The 25,407-nt window shown below is 43.5% G+C and overlaps 2 protein-coding genes across 4 annotated transcripts in view; one reads left to right on the top strand and one right to left on the bottom strand.

The window, feature by feature from the left end:
* The window catches only part of tnfsf12 (TNF superfamily member 12), an 18,749-nt gene extending 6,565 nt beyond the window's left edge, over nucleotides 1-12,184 (top strand). The window contains exons 3-7 of the mRNA XM_008322875.3: nucleotides 3,784-3,865; nucleotides 5,385-5,441; nucleotides 5,570-5,593; nucleotides 5,682-5,809; nucleotides 7,615-12,184. Of these exons, the coding sequence (XP_008321097.1) occupies nucleotides 3,784-3,865; nucleotides 5,385-5,441; nucleotides 5,570-5,593; nucleotides 5,682-5,809; nucleotides 7,615-7,890 (567 nt within the window). The 3' untranslated portion in view covers nucleotides 7,891-12,184. The remainder of the gene's footprint in view (nucleotides 1-3,783; nucleotides 3,866-5,384; nucleotides 5,442-5,569; nucleotides 5,594-5,681; nucleotides 5,810-7,614) is intronic.
* An 8,326-nt stretch (nucleotides 12,185-20,510) lies between these two features.
* The window catches only part of chd3 (chromodomain helicase DNA binding protein 3), a 38,545-nt gene continuing 33,648 nt past the window's right edge, over nucleotides 20,511-25,407 (bottom strand). For all 3 annotated transcript variants that reach the window (XM_017033944.2, XM_017033951.2, XM_017033953.2), the window contains exon 41: nucleotides 20,511-22,436. In XM_017033944.2, coding sequence (XP_016889433.1) covers nucleotides 22,168-22,436 — 269 coding nt within the window. In that variant the 3' untranslated portion in view covers nucleotides 20,511-22,167. The remainder of the gene's footprint in view (nucleotides 22,437-25,407) is intronic.

The following is a 25,407-nucleotide window of genomic DNA, read 5'->3' as shown; positions in this document are numbered from 1 at the left end:
TGAAAACACAGTAATCCAGACCATGGATTACTGTGTTTTAGTTTGGACCAAAAGATTGTGCAAACGTATACTGTACGTGTATAAGTGTTTCTAAGATCATTTATATCTATATTTATCTACACATATATGTATGTATATTGTATATATATATACATATATGTTTGCAAAAAAAAAAAACAACACGCAGGGCAGAGTGAAAAATACAGGTCAGCACTTATTCATCCCCATATATGTTCACTGGCCTGAAGAATCTTCTGGTTGGACTCCTGTCCTCTGTAACACTGACTGTTGTCTCATGGGGACACTCCGTCCAAAGACAGTTATTCTGTTGATTGCTGACACGTTGTATTGTGAGGACGGGGGTCTTTGGGCTGTATGCCTCTCCCTTCTTCTTCCACACTCATGGGTCATCTTTAAGTTGGACCTCTTGGTCTGATCCAGTCCAGTCTTGGTCTTCAGTCCCACCTGTGTTCACCAGTGTCTCTGGGCTCTTCTTCTCCTTCCTGGCACCTGCATGTGTCTTAACAACTCTCTTCTACTACTGTACAACTCTGTGATCTTCTACAGGTCTAAAGTGAGGTTTTAAAGATGTTAGAAGAATACTATCTGATCTTAAAAGGGTTAAAAGTTATCCAGTAAAAAATCTGATCATCAAGTTAAAAAAAAAAATCCATACCATTGAAAACTAGTAAGAGACGTGTGGAGGAGACGAGGATCTGCTGGACAGACCAGAGCGGAGACTTACTGAGACCCAACAAGGAGTGAGTTGACTGGAGGGAGAGGTTCAACGAGGAGCTGAGTGTACAATAATAATAACATTACTGTAATAGTACAACATGGAATTTATGCTATTTTCAGTTCAATTCAATCAGTTTGTTTCTGTCTTCAGAGCAAAATGTTTTAAGTTTCCTGAACAAAGCCAGTACTTTTAGAAACCTCACGTAAAAAAAGAATGCCTGTGAAAAACAAAAGAAAAAAAATAAGTTTGAACAGAATTCCCTTCACCAGGGGAGCTGATAATCAGTGTAATTTTGTTCTTTGTTTTGCGTTTGCCCCCCTCTTTCAAACCCCTTGAGTTTTATTACCCTGGTGCCAGTGTTGCTCCACTTTTATCTCAGGTTACTGGAAAGTCTCAGCTACTTGGCTAATCGTGAGCCTCACTACCTCACTGGCTGCAGCGAGGCTGCAGGCCTGAGGGAGGATGATAAAGTGTAAAATCCTCTGTAACCAAAGGCGTCTCGGGGGATTCCGTCGGCTCCAGGAGGCCCGTGGACTGATGGTCATGATGCTGCATTACTACAAATCAGAAGTGACATGTCTTAGTCCAGTGTGACAACTGTGGTAGTCTACAATCAGGCCCAGGGCTTAACTGTGCCCCCAGTGGTCTGTCCACATGCTCAGGACTTTAGTTTTGCTGGCTGTCAATCAAATCATAACAGGACTTCCTGTTAGCCTCACGGCTACATTCTATGCCACCGCAAATGAAGCGGAATGTAACATTTTGTCTGATGTGTTTCAAAAGTAACAGTCAAGGTTCACCAGCTTGCTCGCAGACATCCTGATGTAGCCTCAGGGGGGCGCTCTCTGTATAATTGGACCTTAGATGCTCTCTTGGCCTATAAGAAAACTGTTGATATCAGCAAAGCAGACAGAGAAAGAGAAGAAGAAGAAGTGTTTTGTTGTTTTTAGAGCAGTTCGTGCAACTATCGATGCCTCTGTGCCTGCGTGACTGCACACCTCCGTAGCAGTGCAGCTAGTCCAATCTGCACAAATGGATATTAGTTGTTTTGAAATAGAACAAAGTCTTTAATCGCCCAGCGTCCTGTGGGACGTACAGACAGAAAGTTGGTGCAGACACAGAGGCATTAAAAGCTTCACTCAGGTAGGAGTAGCACACGTCAGGTTCTGTAGAAATCCACTGCTTCCTAACAACAAAACGTCATAGTAGCCGAGCTAGCTTGAGCTAGCAGCTCTGCTAAATCGCCATGAAATTCATTCGACTTGCGTTGTTCAGTCCAGTTCACAGCTTGCTTGCCAACAGCTAACAGGCCACCACCCCAGCCAGCACTAAAATCACACGCACATTTACTTAGCATAACGGAGTGTTAGCCAGAACACGGAGGTTTATTCTCAGCTCATGCCTGGACTCAGACTTTTTATGACTTCTTTAACTGTGACTCACGCTTCATTCATCTTTGCTGTTTTTGGCAGTGAGAAAGTGGCATTCTGCGGTTATCAGACATTTTGGGGGCCACTGCCTCAGTTGAGGCCCCCAGGCCATTGCCTACGCTGTTGCAACGCCTCTGTCAAGCCCCAGTCGCACTCAGATTTTTGCCGACATCAGGCCAAAGTCGTGTGCAGTCTTGTCTCTTGTGCAAAGAGAAGATTTGAAACTTCCTGCACTTGCAGTGAATGTTATCTCACTCCAGGACAAAAAAATGTACATTTAAGTTGAAAAGAGCTGATGGAAATTATTGTGGTTTTCATGCTGACAAAACCAGGTTGCACCGGGTCTGAGATCAGGATCAGGGACAGCAGACTGGCTGTGTGTCATGTTGACACACACACACACACACACACACACACACACCAACCCAGACTAGAGAGAGCTTCTCATATACAAACACCCCAAAAACTGGACACGTGGAGTGTTGTTGCTGGAGTCTTTCCCAGGGGGCCCCGTTCTGTCCATTTGACCGTTCTCCAGCTCCTGATGAGAGCCAGTGAGTGAAACTGTCTGGAGAGCTGCGAGCAAAACTCTCGCTGCAGACATTTCCACAGTAGCAGTAAATTTAAAACACACTTTCCTTCAGCCACTTCTCCTCTTACTCTATATAACCGGCCTCCCCTCGGTCATATGGTAGAGAGACAGAGACAGAGAGAGAGAGAGAGGCAGCCAGCCAAGAATTTGGCTGGTTTTGACTCAAAGTCATTTCTTAATGAAAACGAGGCTGGGAAGTGAGGACATGTGAGGAATGTGAGGCACTAAAAACATCAGGTGTCGCAACTATGAGTCTCTGAGGAAGTGGTGGTAGAGTTAATTCTGCAGCTACGGCCCAGGCAGGATCCTGGAAAAGATGAGCCTGTTTATGTGGCTGGATGACTGGCTGCAAGAGGCCGCACGGGACGGCAGCCAGAAAAAAGTCATAACAAACCTGTTGGACTTCTCTTTTTAAAAAGGTAGAGTACTCAAGAGATGCCTGATGTAAAAAAAAACAAAAAAACCAGAAGCACACAGGGCTGAGGGTAATGCACTCAGTGAGGCAGGTTCGTGTTCAAGTAGATACCATTAAAGAAGACCGAGGAGGTGGCAGTGATGATAGATGTCATCGAAACACAAAGACGGTGGGGAGAGGGACGGGGTCCGCTCACTGTCCACAGGAGGAAACTCACATGTGAGAACCAGAAGTTAGCATCACGGGTGAGACTGTTAAACTGGCTGAAACTGCTAGCAAAGCAAGTCACAAGATTGTCTTCAATATAATACGTCATGGATCTATGCCATCCAGCAGAGGGAGCTATATTTGTAATTTGGCCCACCATTAGAAGAAGACGGTGGTTTTATGTCCCTTTGCTGTTAGCGAGCACGTTTGCCAGATTATATTGCTACCATCAGTACTCGTGTTAAAGGCGGGTCACAAAGCTGGTGGAACTAGCGTGCTATAAAGCTACACCCTACTCCCCCGCTCCTACGACCTGGGAGTGGGCTCCAGTCGGAATCAGACTTCAGGTTGGGCTGGAAAGTATTTTTAACAACATGTTCTTCTCCGTCTGTGTACACAGGTCAACACTCAGAGGAAGGCCATCGTCCAGCTCATTCTGGAGAAGAGAGAGCTGCTGGTGGGACACAGAGTGAAGAGAGACGGTAACTTCAGCCGTCCAAATCACTACAGACACAATATACTTACTCACTGCACTCTGTTGTTTTTCTGGGAAGAACATTTGACACAAACGCTGGCCCCCACATGCCACTATGGTCAGGCCCAGTGGGCCGCAGGCACTGCCCGCTGCTAAAAGTTGACACAGGAAAAAGTAGGCAGCTGGATGAGTGTTCCAGAAATTACAGGTCTGACCAGAACGGCCTCCAAGCCCAGAAAACCAGCTGGCGGGAGAGCGAGGCCTTGTTGCACGCTTTTGGGCAATGAAATTGATTTTTTTTTTTTTACCCTCTCCCTGTCCTCCCTCCCCTGAGCGCACGACTGACGCGGCAGTGATTTGTTGTGAAAGCAGCGATATTTGATGACCTATCATTGCTGTATTTATAGCTCAGCTTGTGTCACCATCACGGGATTGCTTGATTGTTCTCATTTTTTGGCCAAGAGTGAACCCTCCAGGGCCCCGCTGTGGTCGATTTCAAACAGGGGACTAAAACTGGGGAGCGGCTCCATTGAGCGGACAGACTGTCACGCTAAAGTAACTGAATCAATCTTCAGAACCTACTGCAGTAACTGATATGTGATCTTCTCCTCCAGCAGACATTAAACAGTGTCTGGAAATTCATGGCTATCAGTAAAGCAGCCGTTTCCAGACTTTGGAAGTGAGTCCACATTCAATAATGCATAAAAAAGACTTCCTCTGACACTTAAAAGAAAGCTCTAGTTCAAGGTCAGTAAGTGTGATCACGATGACCAAGGTCATGTGGTCATGAGTGTCCACTGACAGTCATCTTTAGTTGTTCCAAAGGCAGCCAAAACATGGAAAAACTAAAATCTTAGCTTTAAATATCAATCCTCAAAATATCATTACTGGTATAATTCAACATGACCTGATGTTGTCTGTACCAATGTGAACTTTATCAAAGTCAATTCAACCACACCTGCTTTGAAACAAAGTTTGAACGATGCCAAATTACACAGTTAAAGATCCCAAATAAAGGTTGTGATTAAACACAGAATCTGTTCCGACGATTGATTCTCCAATGAAGAAGAAACTGGTACCAAAACTATTCTGAACCTGAGGAGTCAGAGGTCATGTCTTCACCGCGTTGACCCCACTCTCCCCCTGTCCCTCTGCTCCTCCAGCAGCAACATCTCTGCTCTGGACCTGAGAGATGATTTCCAGCAGCTGGCACTCAGATTAGAGCGGGAATCATCAAAAAAAAAATCATCATCATCATCATCATGATAATAATAATAAAAGAAGAGAGGCATTCACTGCTGCTGCTGCTGCTGCTGCTGCTGCTGCTTTAGTCTGAGTGAATAAAGTGAAAGGGAATCCTGGTCCATCTGGTAGCTGCGTTAGAGCGGGCCAGGTTAAATGGCCACAAATGAACACCCTGTGTTATTAGACAGATACAGATGGGAATGATTGTTCTGTCAAACAACCACACCGCTTATTTTCTTTGCCCTTCAAACTCATATTTCCTCTCTCTTTGCCTTTGGAAGGGGGGACGTTTCGGGGGAAAAATGGAAACGGGAAGAAGGCAGCGTCTCATTTCGAGAGTAAGTGACTTGGCAGATCTTTGTGGCCGTCACTGTAGCATCTGCTGAAATGGTTTCAAACCTACGGTCGTTAAAATCTTAATTGACTTTTCTTCCTCTTTCATGGTCTGGTCTCTGCCGCTCAACAGTCACCAAGGACTCCTCTCAGAACGGTAGGACTGACGAGAAGTCAAAGATGTGGATGGAGGACCATCCGTGGACATGCATGACCCTGAATGTGTGTGTGTGTGTGTGTTACAGTGGGAGAAGGCGGCGTGATTAAGGGTTGGGAGGAGCGGACGTTGAATATGACCAAGGCGGTGAAGTACAACAAGGAGCTGGGAACCTTCACCGTGGAGAAGGCAGGCGTTTACTTCCTGTTCTGCCAGGTGAGTTTGTCTCCACACGCTTACAAGATCAGACTGTGCCTCAAGATTTAATCCAGTTGAATCTGATCCAGTACTAACAAAGACAATCTGATACAATCTGAGCTAATCTAATCTGATCTAATCTGATCTAATGTAATCTAATCTAATCTAATCTAATCTAATCTAATCTAATCTAATCTAATCTAATCTAATCTAATCTAATCTAATCTAATCTAATCTAATCTAATCTAATCTAATCTAATCTAATCTAATCTAATCTAATCTAATCTAATCTAATCTAATCTAATCTGATCCAATACAAACAAAGACAATCTAATTTAATCTAATCTAATTTAATCTAATCTAATTTAATCTAATCTAATTTAATCTAATCTAATTTAATCTAATCTAATTAATAATCTGATCCAATACAAACAAAGACAATCTAATTTAATCTAATCTAATTTAATCCACTTGTTAAAAACAAATGGTGCCTCACAGGTTCTGTTCACTATGAAAATAAACAAAATTATTATCCTTTAATAATATTAATTCTCTATTAATTATCCTTGTCATCATTAATACAAAACCTTCAACAACAGGTACAGACAGAGACTCGTCTAAACATCAATGAGTGAACTAACTAACTCATTAACTCATTAATCAACAGGCTCCAGTTAGCAGGAATCTAATCCAAACTCTTAGGAGTGCTGTTCTTACCAGACCAACTTCACTCCAAGTCTAACAAACCAAACTGTTCTGACGGAACTTTCCTGCAGATCAATCCAACAGGTTCCTGCTAATAAATGATCGGTTCCTGCTAATCCTAACAAGGACTGAATAACGGAGAGTCAGGCCTGGACTTCTGGGTCTGTGGGAAAACAATTGGGAAAGTTAGGCCAAAGATTTCAGTTCAGTCTCTACATTTACCATGAGGTTTGCACTGGGGTCTTTAAGAAAGTACCACGAACTTTCAATGGCACAAAGAAAAACACTTAAACCTGGGAAAAATGTTTTGCTGGTGAATTTGTTTTGTATTTTCCCTGAGGAGAAGTGATGATAAAAGCACAGACTGAGCTAAATCTAGAGAAATAAATGTGTGTGTGTGTGTGGGTGGGGGGGGAGGGTGAGGAGGGTGAGGAGGGTGAGGAGGGTGAGGAGGGTGAGGAGCGGGTCTATAAAAGTACTGTCTACTGAGACTAATACCAAAGGGTCGTTTTAACCCTGTGTACTTTTCACCCCTGGACGAGAGTTAAACACCAAAGTAGTAGAAAGTTCAAATCTTTCTCTGGTTCAGGTCCGTGCAGGCACAGAGGCATTAATAGTTTGGAACCAACCCAAACTTGGGAAGTTTGAGTTCTGTTGAACTAAACTAAACTGCTTTTAGTTTTGGTATCATCACCTGCTCGCTAACAGCAAAACAACATGCTAATAAGGGGGGGTGGGGGTAGGAGGGTCTGCTGACCTGAGTCACAGTGATTACCCCGTCTGCGTCGTTCCAGTTTTCCTCCACTTGGAGCTAAATGGTGCAAAGATATCAAGGCAAACAAGAAAAAAGTTATGAGATGTGGTGGCTTTTTTAAACTGATGGAAGCCATCCAGAAAAGTGAATATTTTGGTGAGATTTTATAAAAAAGTGTTGGTTCTCAGAGTTTGGGGTCACGTCCCTAGAGGGCGTTAAACAGTTGAGTATGGAGAGATGAAGAACAATTTTAACATTTAGGGGAGAAAATAAGCGGGAGGGTTGGTTTGGTTTGGAGCTAGAGGTTAGCTCAAAGCTAGCTAAGCTTCTGTAAAAATAATGCAAGTCTCTGTCCGTCTGGCAGGTGTTGTTCAATGAGCAGCAGACTCCGTATGTGAAGCTGGACGTGGTGACCTCAGGTCAGCGGCCTCAGAAGCTGCAGTGCATAGAGGGCTATGCCACCACGCCCTCTGCTGGACCGCACCACTTCCACTTCGTCAAGTCCTGCCAGGTGTCCGGTCTCCTGCGGCTGGACAGAGGCACGGAGCTCCAGGCCGTCACAGGCCCGTCCTTCAGTCTCCACAGGGTGGGAGGTCCTTCGGCCTCGCCTCACGTCTTCAGTATCTTCAAAGTCAACTGAGCTCGGGCCGGGAACTGGTCTCAGTAGAAACAGAACTTTTTGACATTGTGTGGATGAGATTTCTGTTCCACGGCATCCTGTCCTGCTATGACCACTTCCTGAATTCACAAGACAGACCTGATGTTTGTGGAAGACACTTTTTTTCTCTCTTCTGGATGGATCGCTGATTTGGAATGAAAGACAAAAACTTAACTCGGATTTTAATCCGGAGCCTCCGGTGGACAAAAGGCCTCAGTGAATGTCTGACACCAGAAATATCCAAAATGGACGTCATTCGTTAGTCTCCTTCCAGTATCTTCTGATTAAAAGGATGTTACATGATGTTTCCTGAGCTCCAAGACTGGTCAGACAGGGATCTGATCTGAAATGGACCCAGATCTGGACCGTCATCGGACGATCAGACATGTTTTTGGTCCAGTATCACCTGCAGGGTGAACATAGTTTAAAAGAAGGACAAAATAGTTCTCCATCCAAAGTTTGGAAGTAACTCTGTGAGACTGGAGTCCACAAGAACCCAAGGTTGTGAGATGATCTAAAGTGTTGGTCAACATGGACGAGGAGCTCAGAGTCGCATTAAGTGGAAAACAGATGGTAAAAAAAGGCAGGAAGTTGGACATATGAAGTGACAGCAGAGATTAAAGGGATTAGAAAAACACTCAACAGAATTAGTTTCTGGTACAAAGAATAGAACAATCGTCAGTTAAAGAAGAAGAAGAACATCTTTGACCTTGACCTTTCAGCAGGGGTCACCACAGCAGTGGGCCACCTAGTGGTCTTTACATCAAAATGTGCAAGAAACTGGCTGGACTCAAACCCAAAATCTCTGCACAACAGGTTACCCACTTGACAAAGGCACAGTGCTAAAATGCTAAATGCTAGTACACCAGCAACACAACTACAGTCCTACACAGTAACTGTGGTACCGTTCTTGTCAATCAGACCATTAGCTGTGATTATTAGTTGCCTTGGAACTCTCTTTTCCTACACAAGCCAGCCTTTTCTGTAATCAGAACCGGAACATATTTTCTTATTTGTACTCATTTTTGTCGTTCCTTTACTGCAGAGTTACTTCCAAAAAACAGTTATTATTTTTTTTCCCAGGTCCAAAGTGCTGCGTCCATGTCTTGTTTCTGGTCTATGATCCTGACAGCATCGGCTTCAATCCACCTGTGTCCTGACAATGTGTGTGTGTGTGTGTGTGTTTGTAGAATCAAACCTTGGTGTAAATACAACTTCTTTGATACCTTTATCATTTCACCACGTTGTTTGGAGTTTTTTAAATACTTTGTATATAGTACTTTTACACATATTTTGTACAAGAGTATGTGTGCGGTAAGATGCTAGCAGAGAGCGGCGCGGATGTGAATCTTTTCAAATGTATGTGTATATTTTTAATACATACTGTATGTTAACTTGGCTTTAAAGTCTGTACAAAGTAACACATGTGTACAGCTTTGAAATATACCTTTGTCTACTTGACCCTGTCTTTCATGTCTTAAACACCACCAGTGTTCAACACCACCGTTGTCATGACGACAGGAAACAGGCAGAGAAAAAAACGAGTCGCGCACATGAATCGGTTTGTGGCACAAACTTGGTTGGTTCACTGGTCTGAATAATAATAGAATACTGAGTCTAAGAAAAGGCCTTTGTTTTTGTATCTGCTGGATTCAACAATAATCAGCATAAAAAATCAACACAAGAGAGCTAAAAGTTAGCCTAGGTAATCTAAGGTTAGCTCAGAGAGACAACCACAGGTTAGCTAATAACATATTACAGTAAGAACAATCATCCAAGACATAAGTAAAATGAACCCTTATATGATTAGCAGTTAGCCATTAGGAAGCTAAATCCAACCAAAAAAACCCAGCCAAAATATAATTAAGAATTAGCACATTTAGAGTGAAGTGAACATAAAATGTCATCAAAACTAGCTTAAAGTTGACCTACACACAGACCAAAAGCTAAGCAATAAAAAGACCAGATTTAGCCATAATAAGGCTAAAAGTTAGCCCAAAATATAGCAATATAAGGGCAGTATAATAAAAAAGAATCCAAAATCAGAGAACAGGAGGATAAAGGTTAGCCCATATACAATAATAAAAATGGGATAAATGGGCCTAGCATTAGCCCAGAGAAGCTAAAAAAGTCAGAGAACTTGAATAACAGTTAAAGTTAACAGACAAAAATATCAGAAATCGTTTCAGGGCCACAGAAACCTTTCCTCCGTCTTCTTTCTGCTGCAGCTGCTTTCCGTCATATTCCTCTGCAACAATACACAAACAGTGTGTATTTTTTGCAGCCGTGGGTTCAAACTCCCACTGCTGTGTTTATAAGTAGTTTCTGAGGCTTTGTTGGTTTTTTTTTTTGCTCCCAGCTCCTGACTGCACAGATGGCACTCACTATTTTTTTAATCTCCGCTGCCAAACTGTCATGTTTTTAAAAAGTGTGCAGACATTCACATATCCTGCTCCATTTCCTCCTTTTCCTCTTCCCCTTTGTGACTCCCCCGCCACCTCCACGTCCACATGCACCTCATATTTCCCTGTCAGCACCCTCTCTCTCTCTCTCTCACACACACACACACACACACACATAGCAGCAGACATCTAAATTTTCACTTCCTGAATCTGAACCTGAACCACATTGCTCAAAGTCTTTGAGGAAAAACATGCCTCCTCTCTCCTCCTTCTCTCCTTACTTCTCCTCCTCACCGTCTCTCCCCCACACACTTGAGTCCTTTTTTTTTTTCTTTCAAAGCCTCGATGACAAAGTTTATTACCACCTCGGAAAATCTCCTCGACTCTCAAGTTTTTTTTGGCTTTAAATGATGATGTGTGCCTGTTCTGCACATTTATTTTTATTATTTCTTCTCAACTCACTCATCATAAATGTTGAATAAACCTTTCTGTTGTCTTTGGAAAGTTGGACTTTATAACAAAAGCTTATGTAAGTGTGAGCAGAAAATTTATAGTGAGTTATCACAACGGACAACGGACAGACAAAAACAGAGACAAAAATAGACTGAAACGGCAAAAGATAAGAAGTTAGGCCAGAAATAACTGCAGCGAAGTAGTAATGAAGCAACAGAGCTGAAGATTTGGCCTCAAACAAGACACACTGTTGACACACAGTGGATCAGAGATAACAATCAGAATAACAACAGCACTGAGAACTGTTTAAAAACATTAGCCAAAGCTAAAAGAAAAGGTGTGAAATGTAGCACTGGAGATCAAAATAATCCAAATGTTGGTTCAAGTTTACTGGCACCTCATCTTTTGAATACAATTTGAAATAATTAGTAAATGATTTCTGTATCGCTCTTGATGTAATATGGTGTATTTTCTGGGCTAACTTTTAGCTTCCCAGTCTGATAAATGATGACGCGTTGATATCATTGAGTTTTTATTAAAAACAAAAACAATAAAAGAAAAAAAAAAAACCAAACAAATAAAGAGGATCCATCATCATCATCGTCATCATCATCATCATCATCATGGACACTGTTTTGATGCCGCTCATAATTTGATCGGCATCACCACATGAACACAATTACACGAATTGTTAAGAAAAAAAAAACAATCTGGAAAGACAAAGGTCAAAGGTCAAAGCAAAAGTGGCAATAAAAAAGGACTAAGTGCTCGATGTTGACGTAACATTTTAGTTGAGGGATTGTAAAAAACAATGTTGAGAAACAGGGACTCTTGGCTTTTTCCTGGAGAAACAACAGGACATTTCTGAACTGAGAGCAGCTTCGGAGCAGGATGGTTATTATTAAGGCCATTTCTCTAATGAGACCATGGATAGAAATGAACGTCCAGCCTCGGATTTGGACCTAAAACTGATTAAATACATTGTTTCTGCTCACAGAAGCATTAAAGGTTACATATGGCCTATGGTACCTACCTACCTATATATATATATTTATATATATATATATATTTATATGTATATTTATATGAATACTGTATGGCGTTGGCAAGCCCAAACTCTAAAATGTAAGACAGGAAAAAACATGTTTTCTTGTTATATAACGTACGTATCTAACTCTGAAGTTTTTGACACTTCTTCGTTTGCGTTTTCCTTGAAATCGTAGGACAAATGTGAGCAGAGAATACGCATCGCAAAAGAGGAGCAACTCCTCTTCATGGTTCGTTACAAAGAAAGAAAAACAATAAAACCAATGTGTTGGTAGAAGCTCTTTCTGGAACAGAGAATATGGTAACAAGGAGGAGGAGGAGGAGGAAGAGGAGGAGGAGGAGGAGCAGGACAGGAAGGACCATACAGAGGAGTATCAACACAAGAGAACCAGGATGTGCTGTTTAAATATCAGAAATCAAAAATGTCTTCAGAGGAAGTACCACGGAGTACCAGGGCCACGTTAAGGTAGAAATAAGTAATACTAGGTTGTTATGTTATGAGAAAAGTTGTCCATTTACAGTAATACAGAGGAAAAGTCAAAAGTCAGTGAAGTCGTTAGTTAACGACAGGAAAGACCAAAGTCGTAATCATAACGTAGTGTGAGAAAAGAGTGGTGAATTAAAGGTGAAAGGAGAATAAAGTGTTCAAAGTTATTCTCCTTTCATCTCGTGCTTTATTCCCCGTCTGTGACCCTGGTACTCCCTTCAAGAACCAGAGGAGATACTGTAGGTAAAGGAACATACGAGCTGAGGTCCATTCATGGCTAACGTTCTCAACAACAACACTGACAACACCAACATTCACTCATCAGGAAATCCTCAAAGCTGTGTACAGAGGAAGTACCACCAAAGTGGAAAAGAACGTCGGCAAATACTGACGTTGTGACGTGACGTCTCTGAACTCCGAGAGACGGAACGGACCACGTCCCCTGGTTCCAAACATCGAGAGAAAATCAAAAGTACTCCACTGGTACCAGAAGTTACTGGAGACGTGACATGAGAGAGGGAGGGGTCAGTGAGGGAGGGGTCAGTGAGGGAGGGGTCAGTGAGGGGTCAGTGAGGGAGGGGTCAGCCCTGGACATCACAGAAACTCACAACCATTCACACTGACATTCACACCTACAGACCGTGGGAGGACGATGGAGAAACTCCACGTGCGTTCTTAGAAATTTAACACCAGAGATTTAAGCAGTGATTGTTCTGCTGTAAGGCAAGAACACCAACCACTGCTCCACCTCACTGCTCCTGATCAGAGGTTTGACACCAACCTTCTACTGGAGGGTTAACACCGGCTGCTGTTCTGTCAGGACTTTGTAGGACCTATAAGAGAACCTTGAACAACAGAGATCATAAATACTGTTGGTATTGGAGCGGTGGTCCAAATCCATGTCAATATCCTCCTCCAAGGTGACCTCAAACCAGCGATTGAGACCCTTGACTTCACAAAGATGTTTACCGCTGCTTCTAAATCCATTGGAGAACTTCTAAGACAGTTTTGGAACCAGAGGACTTGGTCCAATTAGTCCATAGTCTCTGTGTTTGGACCTGTAGCCAGAGCAAAGATCAGTCCCACCAACCAGAGTTTTATCACCAGAAACCAGAAGGTTTTTTTCTCTCCTCCTTCTCCTCCTTCTCCATTAGACAGTGTTATTGTGATGTGAGGAGTGAAGAGTGTTCATGCAACGCAACTTCCTGTCCAGAGATCAAGGAGGAGGAAAGGTGAGGGAGGACGGGAGAAGGAGGAAAGAGGAGGAGGGGGAAGAAAAGGGGAGGATGAGGGGAGGCAGAGGAGGAGGATGAAGAAAGAGGAGGATACAGGAGGATGGAGAAGAAGGAGGAGGGAGTACGAGGGTGGCAGAGGAGGAGGAAGGGGGAGGAGGGTAACATGATCTATTGAGAAATGTGAAATGTGTGTGTGTGTGTGTGTGTACTTGTTTTTCTTACTAATTGAGTGCCTTTTCTGTCTATTTGACATTTTAAAAAGTCCAAACTCAGGATGGAGATGTTTGTGGTAGGATGGTCTAAGAAAAGACTGGCCTGGTTTTGGTAAGAACAGGATGGAGACGTGTGTGTTGACGTTGGGATTAGAACTAACATGTTGTTGTAACTTGTTATGACCACAGTTGGGTCAAAGGTTCTGGTGGACTGGTACTGGTCCTAGTTCTGGTCCTGATGAAGTGGGAATCTAATGTTTTCAGCTGATGAAGTTCTGCTCTGACAGGTACACGTGTACTAGTGTGTACTGGTACTATATGATGGAACCAGAGCAGTTTTGACTACAGTCAGAGTTGGTGTTGATTAAAGTTCATTAACCATCAACACTGCTGTTCAGTCAAAGCAGATTTGTTTAGGTCTGGGTTCTTAAGGGTTCTTAAATCCTGGTCCTGAAAAAACCCAACCTCACACTGAAGACTCTGAAGACAGAGCAGGAGAACCAGAGGTGTTCTGATGCAGGTCCATCTAGAACCCAAACTACAGGTCAGCCAGAGGTCAACAGATGTGGTTAGAATGGCTACATAAGCCTGTGTGTCTAGAAGGAGGTGAAGGTTGAGGAGGAGACCAGTGTGAGGAGGTCTTTTCTGAGGAGTATCGTGGTTTGAGGCAGACACAAAAAAGGTTGACAAGAAGTTGAGAGACAGAATGTGGACAGAGGAGCTGTAGGTGTGTGTGTGTGTGTGTGAGAGTGTGTGAGTGTGTACTGGAACAGTAAGTGCACATGTGCATGAGTGTTTGTGAGTTTCAGAGAGGACTGTGTGTGAGTGTGTGTCACAGATCAGTCAGTCAGTCAGTCAGGACAGGTCTGAAGAAGAGCTTTTACAGCTGTGAGTGTGTGTGTGTGTGTGTGTGTGTGTGTGAGTCTAGTCGTCGATACAGATGACCTCTCCGCTGCGTTGCTCCCGTCGGTTGAGGAGGAGCTCGGCCTCGCGCTCCTTCTTCACTGACATGGGAGGACCGTTGAGCACTGGAACACAGACACAGACACAGAGACTCAGAGACAGAGACTTAGACCACAGGTCAGTGACACCACCACACTATCAGAACACACACACACACACACACAGGTCAGTGAGGAGCAGCAGCTCCACCCTCTGGACCGAAGCTACCAGTGTCACCATGACCGCAGTCAAGTCAAAGGTGGGAGACCAGCCTGAGGTTCTGATGGTTCTGACGGCCACAGAACAAACACATGCTAAGTTCTGGGTGCTAACGCCTTCTTCTGGTTGGTCAACATTTTGTCACTCTTTTCTGACACTAACTGTTTTTTTCCGTTACTGAGGTCTTTGTTGCTGTTCGGTCCATTCTTAACCTCTGCTCATCTGTTTGTCTCATTCATTATGTCTTGTTGCTACTCTGTCTCTATGATCTACCTCACCTCCTTTGTGTCACATGCTTACAGTGGTTACTGTCCTTTTTGCACCATCATGCTGATTATTGGTTTTTTTAAACAAAAAAAGTTCCTATTTTGCATTTTGCCCGGTTTTATTTTGATTCCAGCTGATTCCAGGGACTTGTGTCATTTGCATTCATTGGTCCCTGTTGATGTGATAATAACATTGGCCTCCAATCAAGCTTCAGTTTAATTCTCACATTTATTATTTTATGAAACTCCTCAAACTGCTGTACAGTAAATGATACCATCATCCACGTACAATGTTACCTTAACTGTAAGGAGACTGTCTGCCAAAAGTCTGCAGGTACCAGACACACACACACACACACACATTTGCATGAACCCGGCTGCAGGATATGTGTGTGTGTGTGTGTGTGCTTCTCACATTAGAGCGCCCTCGTAAATCTGCTGGGGCGGCAGAACGGTGAGTTTAAGGCTCCTTTCAAAACAAAGCCAGGAATAGACCAACAGCACACTTCTCTCAGTCGCACCATGGGGGAAGATAAAGTGTCATAACACCCCGTACAGATGAAAGAAGTGATAAGGAGTGGATGGAGGTTTCTTTGGGGGATAGAGGTTTAGGAGGCGGGCGGGGAGGGGCACAACTTTGTGGGTCCGTAACCAGCAGGGGGACCATTTATGGGAAAACCTGTGGCATTTTGCCAGCGGAGGCCAGCAGAGGGGAGGGCAAGAGAGAGAGAGAGAGAGAGCGAGAGAGAGAGGTTCAGTCTGTGTGTGTACGAACGCGTGTGTGTGTGTATTTTAGTCAGGCTGACAAAATGGGCTACAATGGAGAAGGGTTAAGAGTCAGTGAAAGAGAATGAGAAAAATAAGGTGTTATTTTTAGAATCATAGGTCATTTCTATCAACTCACATAAAAGTTTAAAGACTACTAAAAATATTAATCCATTCGTTGTGTTTTTCTAGCGACACTTGAATTTCATTTGTTGAACATAAAACCCTGTGTGCAACGCAGGCCAGAAAAGTTAGACCAGAGTCAAAGTGGGACTGGAAAAACCTGGGATGTTCCAGGTTGAAAGGAAACAGGTTCAGGAATTTAGAGGCCGTACAAGAGCATCAGCCAAAGGTTGATGTCAAAGACTGTAGATGACGACCGTCGGCGGATCATTCCAGACTTTGTCAAAGCTTTGTCCGTCACTTTAAAAATGGAATTCTGGTGCCACACATGTTTTGATCCACAGACATTGTGTGTGGGTATGTGCCACTTGGACATTCGTCCTCTGTGACCTTTTGTGGACCCTCTTTGTCCCGTTCTGTCCCAGTTCTTCTCTTCTTTTGTCTTTTGGCATCCTTGTCCCTTTGTCTGGTTTGGTCCATGTGTTGCAGCCATCAACAGTCACAGTAAACAGCTGATGCACTGAAGTGAACCTGCAGTCTCCAGCCGTTCTCCAGGAGTCTGCAGAGGCTGAAGGATTTTGTGGATCAGCTCGACTCCTGGCCCCAGAAAAACACTCGGTATCAGCCTGACTCAAGCAAAAAGGCATATAAGGTAAAAGAGGCCGTGGAGATAAAACAGGGAGAAGGAATTCGGTGAAGCACTTGAAGCTGTGTTTGAGCAGATAACAGATTCTCCCTGAACAGTTCCAACACTGAACATTTCACTCTGCTGTGAAACATCAGCCTTCTTCAGCCAAACGGCTCCTGCTCCTCGCTCCATCCGCAGCACGTCACTTGTTCTTACACCTACGTCGATTGTTTCACATTTTGAGGAGGTCTGCGGTGATTTATTCACCTTTTAATTATAGTGAAATCCAATAATACACACCTGAACACAGCACTGGGAGATCCTTCAAACTTTTATTCCTTTAACAGGATGGAAACTCTTGGACTGTGTGGAGAAAGGCAATAAAAGCCCTTCCAGGTCCAGAATGTGAGTGCGCTCCTCTCTCCCCTGTAGGTCTTGCCTACTATCTGATAGAGGAGCAAAGCTGCCATCTTGGCAGGAAAATAACCAGGTTTTTTTTTTCTTTTTTTTCTGAAGAGTTTCAGTGTGAGCCTTTCCAGGCCAAAGCCATTCATCAGGGACAACCTTGCATCTCTGAACTGTCAGCGTTTTCGGGAGCTTACAAAAGCACTGTCAGGCTTGATTTTTAATGTCCAGACTGCATCCAAGAATGAGAGAGAGAGAGAGAGAGAGAGAGTTTCACGAGTCCAGCAGTGACGAGTGTCTCTCCATCCATTTATGAAAACAGCATGTTTCAGTTGGAGCTCATCCGTCAGCAGGTTTTTAGAGAAGCACATCTACATGTGTCGTGTCTTTTTCTAGAACAATTATATATCAGATGACCGTCCAGTTCTTTCTGCCCGTCCAATAACAGGTACAAAAAGGAATGGTCTACTGAAGAATCAAATGTGACACAAACGTGGATTATTTCCATTCCTCTTCAGAGCTGAATCAAAACCAGTGAAGTTTTTCAGCTAATCTTCAGACCACTCTGGGAATGAGGGACCTCTGCTGTGACTGATATTTAATAAGGGGAGGAAAACGGGGTCAGTGGTAGAATCCTTACTTACTTTTTCTCATTTTGAAATGCAAAAATAAACTTTGATGCCCACATGGAAAAAAACTGTCAGGGAAAAGGCTGTCACTTCTGATTGGAAATCCATAAAAGACCATTCAAATTCCAGAAGCTGTGAAGCTGCGTGTGAGTCGACCTCAGGCTGTGTCAAGTACTAATACGTCATCTGGAGAAGGAGGCTTTACAGTTAGTGCACCTTGACCTCACGTCACCCCACCTGTGGCCTGTACCGCGAAGGAGGCTCAACATACTCAGGCTTTGTGTTCACAGTTTGGTTTAACAAAACCTCCAGCCTCGAAACGGTTCAGTTTCTTAGGCCTGTGCTTTGTGTGCGTTCACATAAAAGAGGCGTTTCAAACAAAGTTGAACGGTTCAGTTTCTTAGGCCTGTGCTCTGTGTGCGTTCACATAAAAGAGGCGTTTGTTGCCATATTATTCAGCTTTCATGCAAAATGGAGCAACCACGGGCAACATATTTCAAAGTTATGAGGAATATAAAAAGACCACCACTGCCAAAAGCAAAGTTGTTGCAGCCAACAAGGAAAGAGAGGTGTGAGAGAAAATTGCTGACCGTGCAAATGCGTGGCTTCACACGTTAATTTCACAAAGGGAACGGATTAATACAATTAATACAATTAGAGCGGCCCCTTGTTTATCGCGGTAGATAGGTTCAAAGGATGAAACTGAATTTCCACAAAGTAGTGACACCATATTTATGCACAGTAAAATGATGAAGAGGAAGGTGATGATGACTTTTACGGCGCAGCTGATAATTGATTTTACGTCTGTTCAGAGGGAGGTGCCATTTCTTGGGGCACCTCTTCCACTGTTTCCGAAGGTGTATCCGCAGTAGTACCAGGAACTGGCTCTTTTTTGCGAGGCTGCAAAAACATGATCGGCAGTTGTTTCCGCTGCTTTTTTTTTTTTCAGTTGAAGAGAAGCTTGTAGGCAGTCATGACGTCGTCGATTTTGTTGCAAAATTGGACCGATCGAACCATATCGTGCTCCCATTCCTTTGACATCTCTTGCAGATCCAAATCCAGGATACACTATATTTTATATATACAGTTTCAAAGACCGGCAAAGTTGTGAATCCGCGAAAGATGAACCGCGAAATAGCGAGGGACGACTGTATACAAAACAACTTTGTAGTACAGGAAAACCCTGCTTTAAATGTAACATAACTCACTAAGCCACTAAACTCGCCTTCCAGTACAGTTCTCTGGTCTGTTTCTACATGTACGTACGTGTACAAATATATACAAATATATGACTGGTCTGTCTTGCTGTATTCTTGCTGTAGTTGTAGATTTTTTTCTACATGATGCTGCAGACATGTTTAATGTTCACAGATTGCTGGTGGATTCATCTGCTGCCAACCTCAGCACAAAGTCAGCTGTCACTTATGAAAACTGATCCTTTGATGGATGAGTCCTGGATGGACTCTGTGTTTAACCACAGCCTTTCAACTTGACAGTAAAAAAACTAAAGAGAATCTCATCTTCGAGCTTTGGTCCGACATACGACATGTCAAGGGTGTCGTCAAACCTGTGCTTTAGGTTTTTATTCCACTTTGGTTGTACTTTATTTACAGGCTGCACCAATGGCCATGGTGCACTTTGAGGTAAACAGAGAACAGTTTCACTTTAAGACACACAGTGTTGCTGCTGCTCACGTCTGGACTGTGTAACCCCCCCGTTCTTTGCGTCTCGTCTTTCCCCCCAAAAAAACAGAGGCTAAAAGAGTTTGTCCTGCTGTTCCCCACTTGGGGATGTCACTCTGATGTACAGCTCTGCGGCGCACACGCACACATACACACACTGGAAAAACGATGACAGAGTCCAGAGTGTTTTATTTTCCCTGGGATCAGGGGACATTTTCCAGCGTGGAATCCATCACACTGTCACAATAAAAGACGCTCCAACAGCCGAAAAAAAAAAAGAAGAAAGTCTGTCCGGCCTTCAAAGTACGTCTCCCCTTTTTCTTTCAGTGAAAGATTGCCGTCGAAGACATCGAGGAAGAGCAGCTCATAAATACTGTTTCTTTTTCTTCCCAGTGATGAAGCTTTAAAACAGGAAATGTAAATACTTCACTTGAGTGATTTTCCCCTTCAAGTGACCCCTCTAAAAAAGGTGCAACAGTAAATATGGTTTGTAATACAGTACTCCGAGTTGAGGACAAAATTATTAGGCCTCTGAAGAAAATTCAAGCATTTCCCAAGTGCTTTTATACAGAGGAGGGAATGTTGAAGCTGGTAATTCTGAACTAACTGGCTTCATTTAGGAAGTTGACACAGGACAGAGTCAACTTTAGATGTTATGGCTGAGTTTTTCAACAACTTTCACAACAGTCTCCCCAGTTCCCCAGTCCTTTCTGCTATGATGGAAATCTGAGCCTGCTGCAGGTTTGATGGTCTCCTGGTTTGGATCTTCTGATCACAGTCTCCTGAAGACAGTTCCACACAAGTGTATAAGTATAGTATATTCAAGTCTTGCACTTTTATTTGCTTGAGGAGCAGCTAGAGTGTATCCCAGAAGTCTTTATCCTGGGCTGGGGTCACACCTTGGACAGTCCACCAGCCCATCACAAAGCCAAACCAGAGTACATGGGGAAGAGCATACCCCACTCTACCAGCAGGTGGCCTGGGTCGTAGTTGTGCCGTAAAAATACTGTAACAACCAAAACTCCACTAGATTCCTCCACACATTCCTGCACAGAAATGTCTTCACGTCATTATATAACCATCTGAGAGTTTTGCTGAGCGCTGGTGTTTTTTTTTGGGATCTGTTGCCCTCCCTTCCTTTTTAATTCATAGGGAAAATCTCTATTGCTTCAGAGTTCTTTTTTTTACCATGTGGATTTTATCTGACCAACTTGATCTGATTAAACTTATTCTACTTCTTGAAACATGTTTGGTTCTCCTGCTTCATTGTGAGGGCGGTGTTCTACGGGCTATATTTCTCTCCTTTTTTTCTCCAACCTTAGACAACATCTGGACGAACCAAAGAGTTTGTGGTTCAGTCTCCTCAGACCAGATGATCTTCTTCAGTCTGTGTCTCTCCTGCAGCTTCTTCTCAGCAGACTCCAGCCTGGCCTTGGAGGAGGTTCTTCAGCAGAAGTTGGACTTTTCATTGGTTTGAACCTCAGTCCAGTCCTGAGCTGGACTTGAGTGATTCTGGTGTTTGTTCACACTTCAGACCCAGACAGGACCTCAGTCCTTCACTAACATTTCTGGACTCCAAGCTCTTTAGACTCTCTACAACACAGATCACCTTGAATCTTCTGTAATAAGTTAGCTTATATTTGATATCAAATAAAACAGTTCACACTTGCAGTTGGGCCATAGTTTAAAAGAATAACATTTTTTCCCATAGTTCAGTTCTTCTTCATCTCCAGCTCATCAGACGTTGGTGCTGTAACACAGCTACTGATTGTTGGCCCTTGGTCCTTACTTGTATACATTTATGGTTCTGACTTCTACACATGGATGTGACTCAGGAATTTAAGCGGGAAGAAAGAGAGTCCCTACAAGCAGTGTTTTAGATTTAAGACTTCTGTTCTTTTCTTTTTTCTTTTCTTTTTAAAGACAACCTGTTCCCAGATTGTCCCCATTTTTTTGATTTGGAGAGTCTGGATCTCATCTGTTCGTACTCCGCAGACTGTTAACGTCTTAGTGAGGTTTTCAGGTTGTGTGAGGTCCAGAGAGTGGAGTGTATGTAAGTCTGACCGAGACCGAGAAAGAGAACGAGAACGAGAGAGAGACGGGGGGTGAGGAGAAGTGGAGGAGGAACTGTGTGGAGGAATGAGGGAGTGAAGGGTCAAAGCGAGGGAGCAGGCTTGTTCAGTCAGCCGATGGATGAGGAATTGATCCTGGGGGAAAAGTGTTTTTTTTTGGCACACTATGGAGAAAAGGGGACGAGGGATGGGGGGGTTAGAAATATTCCTTCATTTAGACCTCCATATCTGAATTCTGGTGTTCTCCTGATTGCATTTACATGCTGCCTTTTTCCACTCTGTCTTCAGTCCAGTCAAGAAGTCATATTTTTTTGGGTCCTTTTTTTCCTCCAGTGCTGGAGGATTTGTTTGTTCCAGACAGGCCATCACTCCTTTTTTCTCTCTCCCGGCCTTATTTTCCCCCCACGCATCATTAGTGCTTGATCTCCAGGCCAGCTTTTCACCTCTTCCCTGGTATTTTGGACTTCTCTCTCTTCTTCCTTCTGCACTTGATTGCTTGTTTTATTTGCTGGATCACACTGCCAGTTCTTCTTTTCACTTTTCAGGTCCTGTCCTTTCTGCTTTTTCTGCTGGCTGTATTTATCCAGCCCCCCGACACCCCCCGTGAGCTTCACGTGTCCGTTTGTACTTTCACATTCCACTCGTCATAAGGGGTCTTTTTCAAATGTCCTTCTCTTCCTCTTGCTGTAACGTCACGGTTTTTTCGGTCGGCCATTCCGCGGCAGGTTCTCCACCGTGTTGCTGAGCCGGTACTTGACGATGATGCTGTGCACTGTGGACTTGGGCATCCTCAGCTCCTGCCCGATGGCACCCTCCGACTTGCCATCCTTCCAGAGGTCCACTACCCGTTGCCGTTGAACCAAATCGTGCTCCTTGGTCTTTTGGCAAAAGACGGTGATAGGTGACCCTCCTGCGACTCCCCCTACGGCCCCAGCAGCAGCAGCGGTGGTTGCAGCGGCTTCTGTGGGGGCAGACAAGCGGCAGACTGTAGTGGAGGCTCGGAGAACCGGATAATGTATCACTTAACTGGCCCCTGTAGGGAATTCTCTTTAACTTTTCCTCCCTTCTTTGTGGGGAAGTCAGTCCTGCTCTTCAGCAGTGCAGGTGTTCGCAGAAATGAGGCATCAATTTCACCCAGTCTGAAACCAAACTGCCTAGAACTTTACTAAAACCTTACAGGTGTCTAGGATCTGAGAGTCCTAGCGCAGATGAGGAGGTTCCTCAGGGTTTAAATGGCTTTTTCCAAACACAAATCCCGAAATACAGTGGAACCTCGAGATACGAGCATAATTCACTCCAGAACGAGCTCGTATCTCGAATTACTTTTCCCCGTAATTAATAACAGAAAAAAATTCATCCTTTTCCAGCACTCTAAAAACTCCCTTATCAGTCAAATAACAATGGAAAAAACATGTTTTTAAACACACAAAAAATATAGCATATAAGGATTCCTGTGATATAAAATAAAATGTGGTTTTAATTATGAGTTCTTACCTTCGAGACTGACGATACAGTAGCAGCTAACGGCGGCATGTGTGGAGGAGGAGGAGGAGGAGGGAGGAAGGAGGGAAGAGAGTTGGCCCGTACGTACACACTTGATTCTGTAGCGTACCTTACACGTACACTACGTAACTTACAGAAACATACGTAAGAATTAACGTACGTATGTTTTTCTTTACTTTTCTTGCTTTTTTTTTCGATTTGTACTCTTTCTTTAGCCGGCACCACGCTCGTTTTATTTCCATGGTCATCAAGCGTTTCTTCTTCTCTCTACCATCCTTACCACTCACTCTCTTAGGACTCATCACTGTCATGAAGAAGAATGCACAAAGTAGAGAGAAAATTACATGGATAACGCAGACACAATACGGAAGACCCGCCGGAGATGAACAAGTGAAGTGAACGAGTGAAGAAGCGTGAGCTGCTCCGAGTGCTCCGAAGCTCGAAGGCTCTCGTATCTCGAAATACTCGTACGTCGAGACGCTTGTATGTCGAAGTTCAAAATTGAGACAACAGTCCTTTAATGTAGAAGCGTAGATGTGTTGTTTATCATTTCTGCAGGTGTCTGATGTTAATGACTAGAACCAGTTCAGACTGGTCTCTGTGTCTCCAACAGCTCTGACCAGTTTCATCATCATATCTTTGTCAAGTGTTGAGCTGTGTGACCTTTGTGACCTTTGACTTGGTCAGAGTTTTAATGAAGCATTTTCAAATCAGAGCAAACCTCACATTTTTGACCAAACTTGAATGGAAACCTGTTCAGATGATTGAAGCTCATCAACTGGTTCTGATCTAGAACCACCTGAGGTTTTTTATTTTCCTGAAAGAACATTAAAAGGAAGTGGATTTCAGTTCTTAGACCAAACAGACAGGAGCAGGTTGTGACCTGGAGTCAAAGACATCGACCAGAATTCTAAGGAGCAGACTGAGACATGAGAGAAAGAGATTTGATATTTTTTTAAATAAATATATATATTTTAAATAAATATAAATATTTTTTACATTTTACAAAATCTAAATACATTTTCTCCCAATCGTTGTGTCCTGTGAATACTCCAGGCAAAGATGTCTTTGTAGAATTTCCTTAAAAAGTCAAAGATCCAAAGAGGAGACAGACGAGCAGATATCAAAAAGGTGACTTTTACACTTCCTCAGTAGTAGTAGAACTGATATTATATGACGACTGCTCCAAATCTGTGAGAATATAACTGGTCCAAAATACAGACTTTGGTTTTCATTCCATGAGTGTAAACAGGGTTTGTTCACGTATTCCTACATCTACCACAGCAGACGTCCATATTTTGGGACACGTTTTGTCCTATAATATGGACATGGGGCAGCTTTTCTCGGGGGAGAGCTGCTTACGGATGAAGGCTCAGGAGGAGTCGGTGTGGGTGAGAGTTTGTCAAGGGGTGGGGGAGTGGGCGGGGGTCAGAGGATGGTGTTGTTTTTTCTCCTGCTCACTTTTCCCCTTCCTCTCTTTGGCTGATTCCAAAAAGAGGTCACTGAGCGCCTCAACCCCAATCAAGACCACAACTGCTGCTCGCCTCTGCCCTGCCGGCAGTTCACGATGTTCACAGTCCATGTGGATAAGTTTGGTGCAAAAAAAAAAAAAAATGCAGCTGCAGCAGTAGCAGCGCGTGACTATTTCTGAAAAGCCGGCGCTGGGTTCAGCCTTCTGCCGGTTCACGAGCGGCAGCACAACATTTACACAGCTCTGCTCCTTCTGTGGTTTGCGTCCCTCTCAAAATACCTTGGTACAAAGTCCGAATGTTTTCTTGGCACAGTCCAGACTCAGACAGGAGTCTGAGCATAATGACATTTTCAGAAGATAGGCTCTGGCTCTCTCTAAAATGCAATGCCTTTGACAGATGTCTCAGTCTACAATTACATAAATCAAGATACTCGGGCGCACAGAGGCAGTGGCGGCTGATGTTGGGTTTTTTTTCTGGGGCAAAGCTATTGGGGAATATCAGGTTGTGCCTGTTATCTGTGCCACATCTCAACTATCTCAACATCTCCCAACACGATTACACATGCAGAGCAGAGAGAGAGTGAGAGAAAGAGAGTGAGAGAGAGAGACAGAGAGACAGAGCAAGAGAGTGTGTGTGTCTGTCCAGCACATGTTGTTAGCAAACTCATTAGAAGAGAATAAATTCACTGAGAGACTGTGTGCACTGACAGACTGCAGGCAGAGGAGGCCAAAAACAAACTACATCTCTGTTTTTACTTTTTTTTTTCGGTTTTATGGTTTTGATTGCTGAGCTTTTAAGGGGCGAAGTAATGAGCGAGAAAATATCCAAGAGTCTGAAACAGATGCTCCTCAGGCAGCTCTGATAGCAGACTGGGCTTTTACTGTTGCACAATCGCAGCAAAGCAGCGAGGTTTTTGAGGTTAGGACAAGTTGAGAGATGAAAATGCCTTAATATAGC

This window comes from Cynoglossus semilaevis, chromosome 1 (genome assembly GCF_000523025.1).
Source record: "Cynoglossus semilaevis isolate Cse_v1.0 chromosome 1, Cse_v1.0, whole genome shotgun sequence".
NCBI lineage: Eukaryota > Metazoa > Chordata > Actinopteri > Pleuronectiformes > Cynoglossidae > Cynoglossus > Cynoglossus semilaevis.
Note: the sequence above shows the minus strand (reverse complement) of the source record. Positions and strands in the feature narration are given on the sequence as shown.